At 43.3% G+C, this 15,331-nt stretch overlaps 2 protein-coding genes across 2 annotated transcripts; one reads left to right on the plus strand and one right to left on the minus strand.

Moving 5' to 3' along the window:
- Positions 1–8,988: 8,988 nt before the first annotated feature.
- LOC136468041 (nicotinate N-methyltransferase 1-like) lies at positions 8,989–12,624 on the plus strand. The gene is made up of 3 exons (XM_066466899.1): positions 8,989–9,850; positions 11,945–12,009; positions 12,137–12,624. The coding sequence occupies exons 1-3, from the start codon at positions 9,076–9,078 to the stop codon at positions 12,434–12,436; spliced, it is 1,140 nt and encodes a 379-aa protein (XP_066322996.1). The 5' UTR covers positions 8,989–9,075; the 3' UTR covers positions 12,437–12,624.
- Positions 12,625–12,711: 87 nt separating this feature from the next.
- On the minus strand, positions 12,712–14,682 carry LOC136468042 (uncharacterized). The gene is made up of 4 exons (XM_066466900.1): positions 14,459–14,682; positions 14,302–14,379; positions 13,090–13,185; positions 12,712–12,999 (listed from the first exon to the last, which is right to left on the minus strand). Exons 1-4 carry the CDS (start codon positions 14,459–14,461, stop codon positions 12,931–12,933), a joined length of 246 nt encoding a protein of 81 aa, XP_066322997.1. The 5' UTR covers positions 14,462–14,682; the 3' UTR covers positions 12,712–12,930.
- Between the last annotated feature and the right edge of the window lie 649 nt (positions 14,683–15,331).

A 15,331-nucleotide genomic window follows, 5' to 3' on the forward strand; every position in this document is an offset into this window, starting at 1 on the left:
GGACCTGTGATGTGGCTAGTGTTTGGTGCATACCAACAGGTATGCTGCTGGTTACATCTGCATCAGTCCGTGGTGTGGTGTGGTGGGTGTGTAGCTTTCAGATCCCTTTGCCTTTGGTAGAGTCGCCTCTCTATGGTGCCTGCTACGCTCACTTTCTCATGCATGGTCCGTGCTGTTTCCAGTTTCTGGTGTACGCTACACAGAATGTACATACATACATATGAAAATTGATGAAATACAGTATTATGCTGTGCATACGTCTTTCGCACCCAGCATTGCCTGCAATATGAGGTGCGAGGCATATGCTGGGCTTGCAATTCCAGCCACGTTGGGGCTGGGCCAAACAGACGACAGGCAGCAGGTGAGACTACAAAAACATGTCCTTCATGTTTGAATGAAATGGCAATTTACACGTTCAAATACAACCGAGGAGTGGTTGGTTGGTGATCCAAGTACTACTCGAATTTTCGGGTTAGGGTACCGCGCGGCGTTTACACATGTTTGATTTGGGCTCTCACGTGCGCAAGCGGGCTGAAATCAATTCTGGTGTACCAAATTCAAACTCACTAAATTTTTGACGTATATGTACCAAAACATTTGAAATATCCGTGATATTTTTAAACCCTATACTAGTGCTAGTTAATGGGCCACCGTGGTTTGGTTTCTTTGCCCGTTGTAGCTGTGCCGTCAGGGGTGTTGTGAGGTGATGTCAGTACACCAACAGGCGTCCTACAGATGATCTCGTCCATTCGTATAAATAGTTAGGATTAGAGATTAGATTAGTAGTTAACTATAGCACTACGAAGGGACATGTCCCTTCAGTAATAGACTGTTCTAGTAAACAGTTGCCTTTCCCGAACAGTCACGTCCGTACGACGTGACCCTTCATTTGTATACAATCCAAAGAGATCAATGAAACAGACAGTTGTTCCCAAATCTTTGTTCATTCCATTCACTTTCAATAGGTTATCAGTCACTTTCGCTCTTTAGGAACAGGAGGAGAACGACAACAGAGGCACGTATGCCTCTGCACCACCATCGTTTCTACGGGGGGTCAATCTGATGGAGGAGGAATTATGCCTAGTGGACAGTGGTACCACTAATTCTATACTTAGAGAAACAAAGTATTTTCAAACTCTTACAAAAAGACAAAGAAATATTTTGACGATCGCCGGGCGCGATGCTACAATAGTTGGCTCTGGCCGTGCCACTATTGTACTCCCCATGGGTACCCAAATTACAATTGATGATGCATTATTGTATCCCGATTCAAAGCGTACCTTGTTAAGTTATAGAGATATCCGTCAAAATGGTTTCCATATAGAAACTCGTGATGACAATAATGAGGAAATTCTCCTTGTTACTAAAAATAGCGGATATGGCAAACGAATTGTTGAGAAAATTCTCTCTTTTTCGTCCGGATTGTACTACACATACATCAAACTCGTACCGCATGTTGCGTACAAGGTAATTTTTCAGAATGTTGATACATTCACAACTTGGCATGAACGCCTTGGTCATCCTGGTATAGGGATGATGCGAAAAATTATCAGCAATTCTAATGGTCATGAGTTAAATACTGCTAAATTCCCTAAATCTTCATATTTTATGTGCACTTCATGCGCTACAGGGAAATTGATCATACGTCCATCGTTCGTTAAGATCTAAAATGAGCCACTAAAATTTCTTGAACGCATTCAAGGAGATATTTGTGGCCCCATACAATCACCGTCTGGACTGTTCAGGTACTTCATGGTTCTAATAGATGCATCTACTAGATGGTCTCATGTGTGTCTTTTGTCCACACGTAACCATGCATTTACAAAAATAATTGCTCAAGTTATTAGACTTAAAGCACATAATTCTGAACATCAAATTCAATCAATTCGAATGGATAATGCTGCTGAATTTTTCTCAAAGGCTTTCAACGATTATTGTGTGGCTTTGGGAATTCAAGTTCAGCACTCTGTCCCATATGGTTTAGCAGAATCTCTTATTAAGAGAATTAAACTCATTGCAAGACCATTATTACAAATTTGCAACCTACCAACTTCATGTTGGGGTCATGCAGTCTTACACGCTGCTGACCTAATTCAATTGCGACCAACTGCATATCACGTAGTCTCCCCATTGCAATTAGTACGTGGGAATATGCCAAATATTTTCTATCTGCGAAAATTCAGTTACACTGTATATGTACCGATCTCACTGCCTAAGCGTACCTCTATGGGTTCACATAGGAAACTTGGTATCTATGTGGGATATCAATCTCCATCAATTATCAAATATCTCAAGCCTCTTACAGGAGACTTATTCACGGCCCGATACGCTGACTGCATATTTAATGAGGACCATTTTCCGGCATTAGGGGGAGACTTTAAGTACCAAAACGAATGCTAGGAAATCATCTGGAATGCCCAAGGCATCCCCCCTTAGATCCACGTACTCTAGAGACTGAACAACAAGTTCAGAAAATCATAAACTTGCAACATATTGTAAATAACCTGTCAGAAACATTTGCTGATTATAAGGGTGTCACTAAATCCTCTTATCCTGCTCGCAATGCGCCCGAAAGAGTGGAGGTACCAATAAAAACCATTCAACTCCCACTTCCAAAGAAGAGGGTGAGAAGTACGGCCGCTCCTAAGGATAATGCTACAAGTAAGCGTCCGAGGATATCGAGGGCTAAATCCTCCAAATCAGTAAATCCAAGCCAACCTCAAGTTGGTAGACACCCAATAGTGGATAAAAATCCAACACTAGGACCAAATCCACAACCCGGATCAATGGTGGATCCAAATTCTGATCCTAGGATATTGGAACACCCTGACTCCATAGTTTTGAGAAATGTTGAGTCAAATAATAGGGTAAAAAGAAATTTCCATCAATTACATAGATTCTAGAGAATCATACGATCGTAAGACTACTGTTGTCGACATGTACTTCTCCGCAGCAATTGCAGAAATCTTTCTCAATGATCCAGATCCCAAGACCATGGCAGAGTGCAAAAAGCGCTCAGACTGGGCTCAATGCAAAAGAAGCAATTCAAACTGAGATAGCCTCGCTCACTAGAAGAGGGGTATTCACATCTGTAATACCTACACCTTCCAAAGTCTTTCATGTAGGCTTTAAATGGGTTTTCGTTCGGAAACAGAATGAGAACAATGAGGTGGTGAGATATAAAGCGAGGCTAGTAGCACAAGGGTTCACGTAGAGACCCAACATTGATTACAATAAAACCTATTCTCCAGTAATAAGTGGAATTACTTTCCGATACTTAATATCATTGGTAGTTCAAAATCATCTATCTATGCAGTTGATGGATGTGGTGACAACATATCTATATGGGTCACTTGATTCGGACATATACATGAAGGTTCCCGATAGAATCCAAATTCCAAATCCAAACGCAAATCGCAACATGTATTGTGTAAAACTACAAAAGTCATTATATGGCTTGAAGCAGTCGGGATGAATGTGGTTCAACCGACTGAGTGAATTCCTTCTAAAAAAGGATACACTAACAGTGATGATTGCCCATGTGTTTTCATTAAGAAATCTCGAACAGGATTTTGTATCATATCCGTGTATGTTGATGATTTAAATATCATTGGCAGCCTAAAGGATATAGAAGAAGTACGCAAACATCTAAAGATGGAATTCGAGATGAAGGATTTGGGTAAGACTAAGTATTGCCTAGGCTTACAACTTGAGCACCGTCCTTTAGGGATTTTAGTGCATCAATTAGCCTATATCTAGAAAATATTGGAGAAATTCAATATGGATAAATCATGCCCTAATAAAACTCTGATGGTTGTTCGTTCCTTAGAAATGGGGAAAGATCCATTTAGACCACGGGATATTGAGGAAAAGGTGTTGGGACCAAAAATCCCATATCTCAGTGTCATTGGCGCACTTATTTATCTTGCAAATTGCACCAGGCCTGATATCGTATTTGCAGTTAACTTACTGGTTAGGCATAGTGCGGACCCAACTCGTCGTCATTGGACAGGAGCGAAGTGTATCCTCAGATACCTTAATGGCACAAAGGATCTTGGTTTATTTTTCAAGAAAAATCATGATCCCAGTATGATTGGTTATACTGATGCATGTTACTTATCTGATTCTCATAACGGAAAATCCCAAACAGGATTTGTATTCCTATATGGAGGTACATCTATTTTATAGAAGTCTTCTAAGCAGACTCTAACAACGACTTCTACTAATCATTTTGAAATTATTGCTCTATACAAGGCATCACGAGAATATGTATGGCTTCGTAGAATGATTAACCACATACAATAGTCATGTGGTACTGGTTCAATTGAATCACCTACAATTATCTATGAAGATAATTCTGCTTGTGTTACATAGATGCAAACATGTTACATAAAGAGCAATATCACTAAGCATATTGTTCCTAAATTATTTTATTCCCATGAATTACAAGAAAGCGGGAAAATAAACATCTTGCAAATCAAGTCATGTGATAATCTCGTTGACCTATTTACTAAGTCTTTACCAACTTCTGTGTTTCAAAAATTGGTACATGGAATTGGTATGCGGCGACTTCGAGATTTGCCAGAATCAGGGGGAGACATCTCCTAAATGTTAACCTGTACCAGCATCATATATACTCTTTTCTTTCACAAGTTTTACTTACAAGGTTTCTTGTTAAAGTTTTTAATGAGGTAATATTAACATAAGCATGTGTCATATTTCCTATTTTCCCCACCGGGTTTTTGTGGGAAATATCAAAGACACATATTGCCCTCACAACTCATCCATGGTTTTTCCCTGAAAAGGTTTTTCATGTGAGTTATCCAAGAGGTAATACCAATAATATATCGTCATATTTTCTCCTAATTTTCCCACTGGGTTTTTACATGAGTTTTAGCGACATATCACTTTATATTGGTTCTCATATTTTTTTCAGAAATGTTTTTTGGGGAAGTAATCTATATGTTGTATCTCTAATATTTTTTCGGTCACTTGATTCGGACATATACATGAAGGTTCCCGATGGAATCCAAATTCCAAATCCAAATGCAAATCGCAATATGTATTGTGTAAAACTACAAAAGTCATTATATGGCTTAAAGCAGTCGGGATGAATGTGGTACAACCGACTGAGTGAATTCCTTCTAAAAAATGATACACTAACAATGATGATTGCCCATGTGTTTTCATTAAGAAATCTCATACGGGATTTTATATTATATTCGTGTAGGTTGATGATTTAAATATCATTGGCAGCCAAAAAGATATAGAAGAAGTAAGCAAACATCTAAAGATGGAATTCGAGATGAAGGATTTGGGTAAGACAAAGTATTGCCTAGGCTTACAACTTGAGCACCGTCCTTCAGGGATTTTAGTGCATCAATTAGCCTATATCTAGAAAATATTGGAGAAATTCAATATGGATAAATCATGCCCTAATAAAACTCTGATGGTTGTTCGTTCCTTAGAAATAGGGAAAGATCCATTTAGACCACGGGATATTGAGGAAAAGGTGTTGGGACAAGAAATACCATATCTTAGTGTCATTGGCGCACTTATATATCTTGCAAATTGCACCAGGCCTGATATCGTATTTACAGTTAACTTACTGGCTAGACATAGTGTGGACCCAACTCGTCGTCATTGGACGGGAGCAAAGTGTATCCTCAGATACCTTAATGGCACAAAGGATCTTGGTTTATTCTTTAAGAAAAACCATGATCCCAGTATGATTGGTTATACTGATGCAGGTTACTTATCTGATCCTCATAACGGAAAATCCCAAACAGGATTTGTATTCTTACATGGAGGTACAGCTATTTCATGGAAGTCTTCTAAGCAGACTCTGACAGCGATTTCTACTAATCATTCTGAAATTATTGCTCTATACGAGGCATCACGAGAATGTATATGGCTTCGCAGAATGATTAACCACATACAATAGTCATGTGGTACTGGTTCAATTAAATCACCAACAATTATCTATGAAGATAATTCTGTTTGTGTTACACAGATGAAAACATGTTATATAAAGAGCAATATCACTAAGCATATTGTTCCTAAACTGTTTTATTCCCATGATTTACAAGAAAGCGAGAAAATAAACATCTTGCAAATCAAGTCATGTGATAATCTCGTTGACCTATTTACTAAGTCCTTATCAACTTCTGTGTTTCAAAAATTGGTACATGGAATTGGTATGCGGCGACTTTGAGATTTGCCAGAATCAGGGGAGACATCTCCTAAATGTTGACCTGTACCAGCATCATATATACTTTTTTCTTTCACAAGTTTTACTTATAAGGTTTCTTGTTAAAGTTTTTAATGAGGTAATATTTACATAAGCATGTGTCATATTTCCTATTTTCTTCACTGGGGTTTTTGTGGAAAATATCAAAGACACATATCGCCCCACAACTCATCCATGGTTTTTCCCTGAAAAGTTTTTTCATGTGAGTTATCCAAGAGGCAATACCAATAATATGTCATCATATTTTCTCCGAATTTTTCCACTAGATTTTTGTAGGAGTTTTAGCAACATATCACTTTATATTGCTTCTCATATTTTTTCTAAAATGTTTTTTGGGAAGTAATCTATATGTCGTATCTTCAATATTTTTCCCCACTAGGGTTTTTAATGGAATACCAATGATATAGTGATTTATTTAAATCGCACTCATATATGCTATTTTCTCCTTATTTTCGTATAAGGTTTAAAGGAGTTTTTATAGCATATCTATATATACATATTCCTTAGATTTATCTCACAAGATTTTTCGAGGAATCCAATCATACAGCTGCATTGATCTCAAAGAAGATTTGATCAAGAGGAGTGTTGTGAAATGACGTCAGTACACCAACAGACGTCCTACAGATGATCTCATCCATCCGTACAAGCAGTTAGGATTAGAGATTAGATTAGTAGTTAACTGTAGCACTACGAAGGGGCATATCCCTTCACTAATAGACTATTCTAGTGAACAGTTGCCTTTCCCGAATAGTCACGTCCGTACGACGTCCGTACAACGTGACCCTTCATTTATATATAATCCAAAGAGATCAATGAAACACACAGTTGTTTCTAAATCTTTGTTCACTCCATTCACTCCCTGTTCGCGTGCCCTTAAACCCGTCTTGGTCTGCTTCTTTTTTCATCCAAAATAGTGTTTTTCTCTCACAGATTCCTCCAGATTCTTCTAGAATTCTTCCAAAGCGAATGGGACCAAGTCGAAACAAAGTTCCAGTGTTCCTCACCTGTCCATTCTGCGTCTCCATTCCTCAACAACCTTTTACTCTCCTCCATGCATTGCGGGCGTGTTTGGACGACGACTTGGCTGGCCTGCCATGCAAAGCATCCTAGCCACAGGCATAGGAAATCCGAAGCCTGGTGACCTTCCCTGAGCTAGGCAAAAATCCGTGCATCCTTCCTTACCAATACCACCACTCGGTTGCATTGCACAAAGGCTTTGAGGAATCTGGAAGTTGGATTGACAGACCCGGATTCAGGTGGTGTTTGAATTCAGTGATTAAAATTGGGAAGGTATGTCCGGAGGATGTTGTATATGGTGTTCGAATACTAATAAAAAAATAAATTATATAATCCGTCAGTACTCCACGAGACGATTTTTAAGCCTAATTAATCTATCATTAGCACATGTTTACTGCAACACCACATTGTCAAATCATTGACTAATTAAGCTTAAAAGATTCGTCTCACAAATTAGTCGCAAACTATACAATTAGTTTCATAATTAGTCTATATTTAATACTCCATACATGTGTCCAAACATTCGATGGGACAACGACTAAAATTTAGGAGGGGCAACCAAACACCCCCTCAGTTGGGCAGTTCGCTACCAGCGTCCTGTTCATTTGGGCTTGTTTGGCTTATAAGCCATACTTTTTCAGTCAACGAACGGTATTTTTCTCTCGCACCAAATCAACCAAGAGTATTTTCAGTCATGGCTTATCGGTCAAAGGGCACATGTTGTTCAGTTGAGGTCTCCATCCTCCTCCGTCCACCTCCGCTACTTCTCTCCTAGTTGGACAAGAGGGTGGGTCTCTTTCGCTCTCAGTGCTCTGTCGGAGCCGCAGCCACAGCCGCCGAGTCTCTTATCTCATCTAAGGCCTCGTTTAGATTGAGGTTATGAATCAGTATTTGGCACTGTAGCACTTTTGTTTGTATTTGATAATTATTGTTCAATCATGGCCTAACTAGGCTCAAAAGATTCGTCTCGTAATTTATAATCAAACTATGTAATTAATTATTTTTTATCTATATTTAATACTTTATATATGTATCCAAAATTTAATGTGATGGAGAGAGAATAAAAAAACTTGCAATCTAAACGAGACCTACAGAATGGCTGGCGGCTGCCTTTGGACATCATCCATCGGCATCGGATCGTTCTGAAGTTGAGCTCAGGATAGGCCGCCGATTCTTTCGGATTGGCCTCCTGCGACTGCAGTCCGGTCAACCATTTTCCATACCTTTTTCCATACTACTATGAGAAAAATAGCAATCTTTTATGTTTCGCACAAAAAATATTACTCCACTATCACACACAACGGGTTCGACGAGGAGAAAATTCCCTTCGATGCTATTCACTTTCCTTATGTGTTATTGAAAAAAAAATTACTACATTTTGTGCCATTGGTATATAAATTGGATCCGAGCATTTATGGCCTGGCCCGAATTTATCCTGTTCACTTAGCGGATAAGCCATGACTAAAAATACCTAATTTGTTGTGAGAGAAAAATACTATTCGTTAGCTCAAAAAATACGGCTTATAACCCGGCGAACAGGCGCAAAATCCAGTGTCGTGACTGAGATTCGGGCTCGTGATTTTCGGCGCGGGGGCCGACAGGGTCATGTGAATTTGATCGGGTCATGTGAATTTAATCGGGTCGTTGCAACTTGCCATCTCCGCATCCTCGGGCCCCACCGTTCCGTCGCTGTAGCAGTAGCAGTACCAGTAGCACCACCACTCCTGTCGCTCCCTCCACCACACACGCGCGCGCCATCCCCCTCCCCTCGCGTCGCGCGCTTCAAACCAATCCACCGAAACCAAAAAATGCCGCCGCCGTCCGCCGCCGCCGCAGCCGCAGCCGTCGGCGCCGCGAGGGACGACATGTCCCCAGCGGAGGCCCGGCTGGCGATGATGGAGCTGGCGAACATGTTGTCGGTCCCCATGGCGCTGACGGCCGTGATCCGGCTGGGCGTCCCCGACGCGATATGGGCGGGCGGCGCCAACGCGCCGCTGTCGGCGTCCGAGATCCTCCCGGCGGGCCACCCGGACCCGTCGGTCCTGGAGCGTCTCCTCCGCCTGCTGGCGTCCCGCGGCGTCTTCTCCGAGTCCACGTCCACGTCGGAGGACCGGACGACGACTACAACGACGCGGCGGTTCGCGCTCACCGCGGTGGGCCGCACACTGGTTCCCGAGGGCGACTCGGGCGCGTCGTACGCCGACTACGTGCTGCAGCACCACCAGGACGCGCTGGTGGCGGCGTGGCCGCGGCTGCACGAGGCCGTGCTGGACCCGCGCGGGCCCGAGCCGTTCGCGCGCGCCAACGCCGGTGTCCCCGCCTACGCCTACTACGGCAAGGACAGGGAAGCTAACCAGGTGATGCTCCGCGCCATGACGGGGGTCTCCGAGCCCTTCATGGACGCCCTCCTCGACGGCTACGGCGCCGACGACGGCGGCGGGTTCCGCGGCGTCGCCACGCTCGTCGACGTCGGGGGAAGCTCCGGCGCCTGCCTCGAGATGATCATGCGCAGGGTCCCCACCATCAAGGAGGGGATCAACTTCGACCTACCCGACGTCGTCGCCGACGCACCGCCCATCGCCGGTACGTGCGACGCTACCTGCCCTGGCCTGGCTGGCCCCTCTCACCTCTCGTACATACATAGTCAGTCAGATGCAAATGCAATGCATCATCATTCATTCAACAATCCAAGGATGATTCGTCTGATCCGATCCGTCCCGTCCGGGATTATTAGTTGCATTGCCTCGGGATTATTAATTTACCATCCACACACATAGTCACACGCAAATGCAAATGGAATGCATCATTCAACGAGTTTTATTAGCATCGATCGTTCAACAGGCTAAGTTTGGTTCAGTTCCTTGGTTGACTCTGCACGGATCTCTAACATTGCAGGCGCGTAGAGATCCGTGCAGAGTCAACTGAACCAAAACTGTTAGTGTATGTACTTCCCTCAGCAAAAAAAAAAAAAGATCTACTCACCCCGTTTTAAAATAACTAAAAATTAATCTCGCTTTACAGCATCTGTATCTGTGTCTACTAATATGACGCATACTATATCATAAATATTGCTAGTAGTACCTTTTGTATGTATAATCCATTGATTAATAAAACTAAAAAAATAACTTCTTGCGAAGCGATATGGAAGGAACACAGAGGAAATAGACGTGTATGGTGGCATCTCTCTGATCTCAATTCTTCCAGCATCATATAGTCAACAGCTAGCGATAAACACACTGCCGTATCATACGGGATATGGAGGTATGGTAGGCGCGCAAGGCTTTCAGCGAAAGCTAGTGCAGCCTGTTCGCTTGCTCGTAAACGATCGTAAATTTCCAGCCGGGAACAGTGTTTTTCTCTCACACCAAACCAGCCAGCAGTAAATAATCCCTCGCCGCACGTACCGCCCATCACAAAGATATGATGGCTCTGCAGTTAGTACCGTGTGGCTGTCGATTGTGATCGAAATGGTCACGGCATTTTCAATTTTACGCAAACATACATACATGAGGATTTGTTTTTCATATCGTTAATAAGAGAAAGGAGGGCGAAATTGCATGGAGGAGACGCCATCGATCTGCGTCTGCTAAGGACGGATGGGTTTGTGCTTATAGAACAAATCGCCCTGTCAAAATAAGCCTTTTGAGCATCTCCAAGTGTGTGATAAAAAAAGTTTTTGTTACTTAAGATTCCAAGACTTGTTATCGGACCCAAAGGTGGTTTCGATTTTCGAAACACGCCGCCGTAGATTTTTATATATACGTTACAATTGCGGCGCTGATGGTGTGCCACGCCACGGGCCTGTAGCAGGTCCGACAAGTGCCTAGCTAGAGAGGGCACCATGATCTACAGACAGCTCTTGCCTCGTGGAGGGAGAGCAGCCAGGTGCGTGCCACACACGCCTTTGCCTTTGAATGAATACATACAATACAATTCATCGTTTGGCTTGGCTATATCATTACCATGGACCATGACCCACTCCTGTTATTTTCAGCAATGCCATACGTGTGAATCACAACTTATGATATGCGTGGCTAAACTAGTATGCTTTTTTTTATATAAAAAAAAATCAGACACAAGGCATCCCGAACCATCATCCCATGTCTAATGAATCAGACGGCCTGTTCGTTTGAGCTTGTTTGGCTGATAAGCCATGGCTGAAAGTACTGTTGGCTGATTTGGTGTGAAGGAAAAATATTGTTCATTGACTGAAAAAGTACGGCTTATAAGCCAAATAAGCCCAAACGAACAGGGCGAGAGTCTTTTGTTGGTTTCCAATTTTATACTACGACTGGCCTGTGGTAGCGCCACGCCAGGAGCCCAGTATCAACAGCACAGTTTGCTCCCATCCGTCTCTGTCTCTCATTGCATGTGTTTATAAACGTTAGTTTGGGGTTATTTGGATATTGGCCAAACTTGAAGGAAATAATTTGGCCTTTTTTTCCTAGTATATATAATGTAAATATGATGTAAGGTACTTCTTCCGTTTCAAATTATAAGACATTTTAATTTTTTAGATACATTGCTTTGACTATATATCTAGACATAGTATATATCTAATTGTATCTAGAGAAGTCAAAATGTTTTAGAGGGACTAGTAAACAATCCTGATGGATGGAAATGCTTGCAGACAATGTCTTTTAAGAAAAAAACAAGGTGACATATCTTTCGTTACAGGAGTGAGGCATGTTGGCGGAGATATGTTCAAGTCCATCCCCTCTGGTGATGCCATCTTCATGAAGGTACGGTACCCAGTAGTGCCCCTCACTCGCCTCCATTGCAAACACCACTACTTCAGTTCCTTCTTCAGAGTCCAGACTGACCATGAGGAGCCTCCTTTCCCAAAACCAAAACCTTCGGATCATGCAGTGGGTTCTGACGACGTGGACCAACGACGAGTGCACGACCATCCTGAGGAACTGCCACGCCGCGCTGCCGGATGGCGGCAAGCTGGTGGCCTGCGAGCCGGTGGTGCCGGAGCAGACGGACACCACCACCAGGACGAGGGCGCTGCTGGAGAACGACATCTTCGTCATGGCCACCTACCGGACGCAGGGGAGGGAGCGCTCCGAGGAGGAGTTCCGCCACCTCGGCCTCGCCGCCGGCTTCACAGGCTTCCGCGCCATCTACCTCGACCCCTTCTATGCAGTCCTCGAGTATACCAAGTGATCTCAATCAAGCCAAACATCATCCATCGATCCCATCATGTTTTCTCTAGCGATATACGGTTGATGGGTTGAATAGTAGCATAATAACGAACAGATAAAATAATGTCAGGCAAAGTTGAGATTCACGTTGGAACTGCGCACTGTACTGTACTGTGGTTAGCTTCTGAAACCAGAATCTCTCTTCCAAGCGTTCCAACAGCTTCTGATGACACCCTAATATCCAGCTCTTTCAAGCATTCTATTCTAAAAGATTTTGACAACAAAATTCAGTTCAGCTATTTGCAACTGCGAATTCGACTCCATTTCAGCAGTGATTAGTCACGCAACTGGTAAGGATCCGGAGTGGCATCACAAGTACATACAATCATCAACCCGTCAATCCAAATACATATTCATCAATCACAACAATTATTTCTTAGTTACGATATGTTCGCATATAGAGCAGTGATCTCCATTTTAAGCGCCTGCTGACACGAGCAGGATTCAATACATGAATTATTCCTCTTTCTTATCTTCTGCCGCAGCACCATGTGGATTGACTAAGGGTTTTGATTCACTCGCACCCTGTAAAGGCGGAGTACAATAAGCAATTGGAGATGCACTGTAGCATGAGCATATAAGGGCACAAAAAGTAGGATGAACATGTAGGCGTACCTCATCGTTCTTCTGAGCTGCAGGCTTGTAAGGACAAGCAGGCGGGACTCTTTCAGGTCTCCGGTACTCCCATCCAAATAGCCGATACACCTTGCTCTGGAAACCGTCCAATATACAAATCAAATTCCATAATGTAGGCAACAGAATTTTATTAGAAACTAGAAATGAAACAGAGACCCTCTTCATTTGGTGTGACCAAATGCACATGTAAACCTACAAGGCTATGTGCAGTTAGAAAGCGCACCACTATTGTTTTTGGTTCACAGATCAGATGTATGGTTCTGACAGAATTTTTAGTAAGCAACTGACCAACATAATCCTAGAAAACCTAACAAAACCGTTAATGAAAATAAACCAGCTTCGGCCCCTAGCTGGCTCTTCCAAATCACATACAAGAATCTTTGTAATTGACAGGTAGATCTTCCCTAGAGGATCAATGATTTAGTGTTCCAGCTAATAACACAAGGCCTAGACAAACAGAGGCATGAATGCATGGCTAGACCCAACCGACATGACTGAACCACATTGTTGTAGAAGGTGCATATTACTCCAAAAAAAAAAATCAACAATCCGATATCTTCCATGCGGCCTGACTAAATTGAAATTATGATTTCCTTTATCCATTACAGTGTCAGGAATTGGTTTATTCTCAAATCTTACATTCTTACATCTGTAGTGTTATCACTAATCAAAAGGAGGCATATCGCTAATCAAGAGGAGGTATGTTCACATGCATCTAGAAGCTGAATTTACTGCACAAGAAGCTCATATCTAGAATCAACAATCTAGGCTCAGGAAGCTGCTGGGCACAAGAATTCATAATTCAAAATGCATATTGCTTATCAATTTATTGGATGATGTTATTGCTATGCGAATCTGATGGGGAAATCTGGATGGGTACAATTTGCTGATAAGGACATGTCATCATAGAAAAGAAAACAGCTCCGTTCGTAGCTGGCTCATACGAATCACAATCTATAACCGGCAGCTAGGTCTTCTCTATAGTTCTATAGGAACGGTGAGCTCCGGTTTCCTGCTCCAACGAATCCACGAGTCCTAGACAAAACCATCAGGGCAGCAGTCTAGTAGACAAACAAGCTCCAAGATCCCCAAGGACCGCTGAATCGATAGAACCCCAACAACCACCACGGACTATGCGGGTGGCTGGATGCCTGGATCTTACAGAAACCGGGAAAAGGGAAGGATCCGTACGATGATGAGGTCGATGAGGTAAGGGAGGGCGTTGACCACCGGGATCAGGAAGAGCGGCAGCAGGCACGCGACGCAGACCTGGCCAAGCACATCCACCACGACGTTAGTATAGCACCGGGATCTGCAGGGAGGGGAGAGGGAGAACTGAGCGCCTCACCATATCGTCGGATCGGATCGGATCGGAAGCTGGAGGATGGATCGGCCTCCTTGTCTTTGACCCCGCTGCTTGCACCGATTCGTCTCCTAGCTCCTCCTCGTCGTAGTCGTCGGGGCGCGGTGGTCGCCGATCCGGAGCTCGTGCGGTGCGATGAGAATGCGATTGGGGACAAAGACCGGGAGAGGAGAGGAGGGACGAAGGAGACGACCATGGGGATACGGGCCCCACCAAGTCGTCCACACTACAGACCAGGGAATGCAAGGCACGGCCCAGTTAGACTGAGGTCATTGAGGACGGGAAAGGCCTTTTGGGCTTCTTTCTCCTCTCGTCTGACTCTCTGAGTAGGGTGGGTCTCCTCTCTCAAGTGAGAGAGAGAGAAACTTGGGATCGTCGTGGGGAACAAATTTCTGCTCTTGTTCTTCGAGTAGGAATACTTCGTGGGCGAAGATGACCCAGCACTCATCCCGAACACTGCAAAGCCACAAGAGTAAGGGCAGTTCAAACCATTCAGTTTGCGCAATGTGATCTACAGGATTGCATCGGAGGTCTCGAGCTCGTGGCAAATAGGCTCAAGGCGTTGTGTGCAATAATCTTTGAAGAACAGTTGGCCATGCTTCCTGGGCGGCTAATCGGATCACTCTGTTCGCTTATGCTAAAATATTGTGAGAGAAAAACATTATCCCATGACTGAAAAGTAGCTCAAGCGAACAGGGTGTATATGTTGTTTTATGGAAACAGAAGAGAGGCAGGAATGCTCTCAAGCTAGACACAACTAAGGCATTCAACCGGGTAGAATGCAACGAGCAATTATGAAGAAGACGGGTTTCCACAATATCTGGATTAATACAATTATGCGGCTAGTAACACCGACGT

Source organism: Miscanthus floridulus, chromosome 7, assembly GCF_019320115.1.
Source record: "Miscanthus floridulus cultivar M001 chromosome 7, ASM1932011v1, whole genome shotgun sequence".
Classification (NCBI taxonomy): domain Eukaryota; kingdom Viridiplantae; phylum Streptophyta; class Magnoliopsida; order Poales; family Poaceae; genus Miscanthus; species Miscanthus floridulus.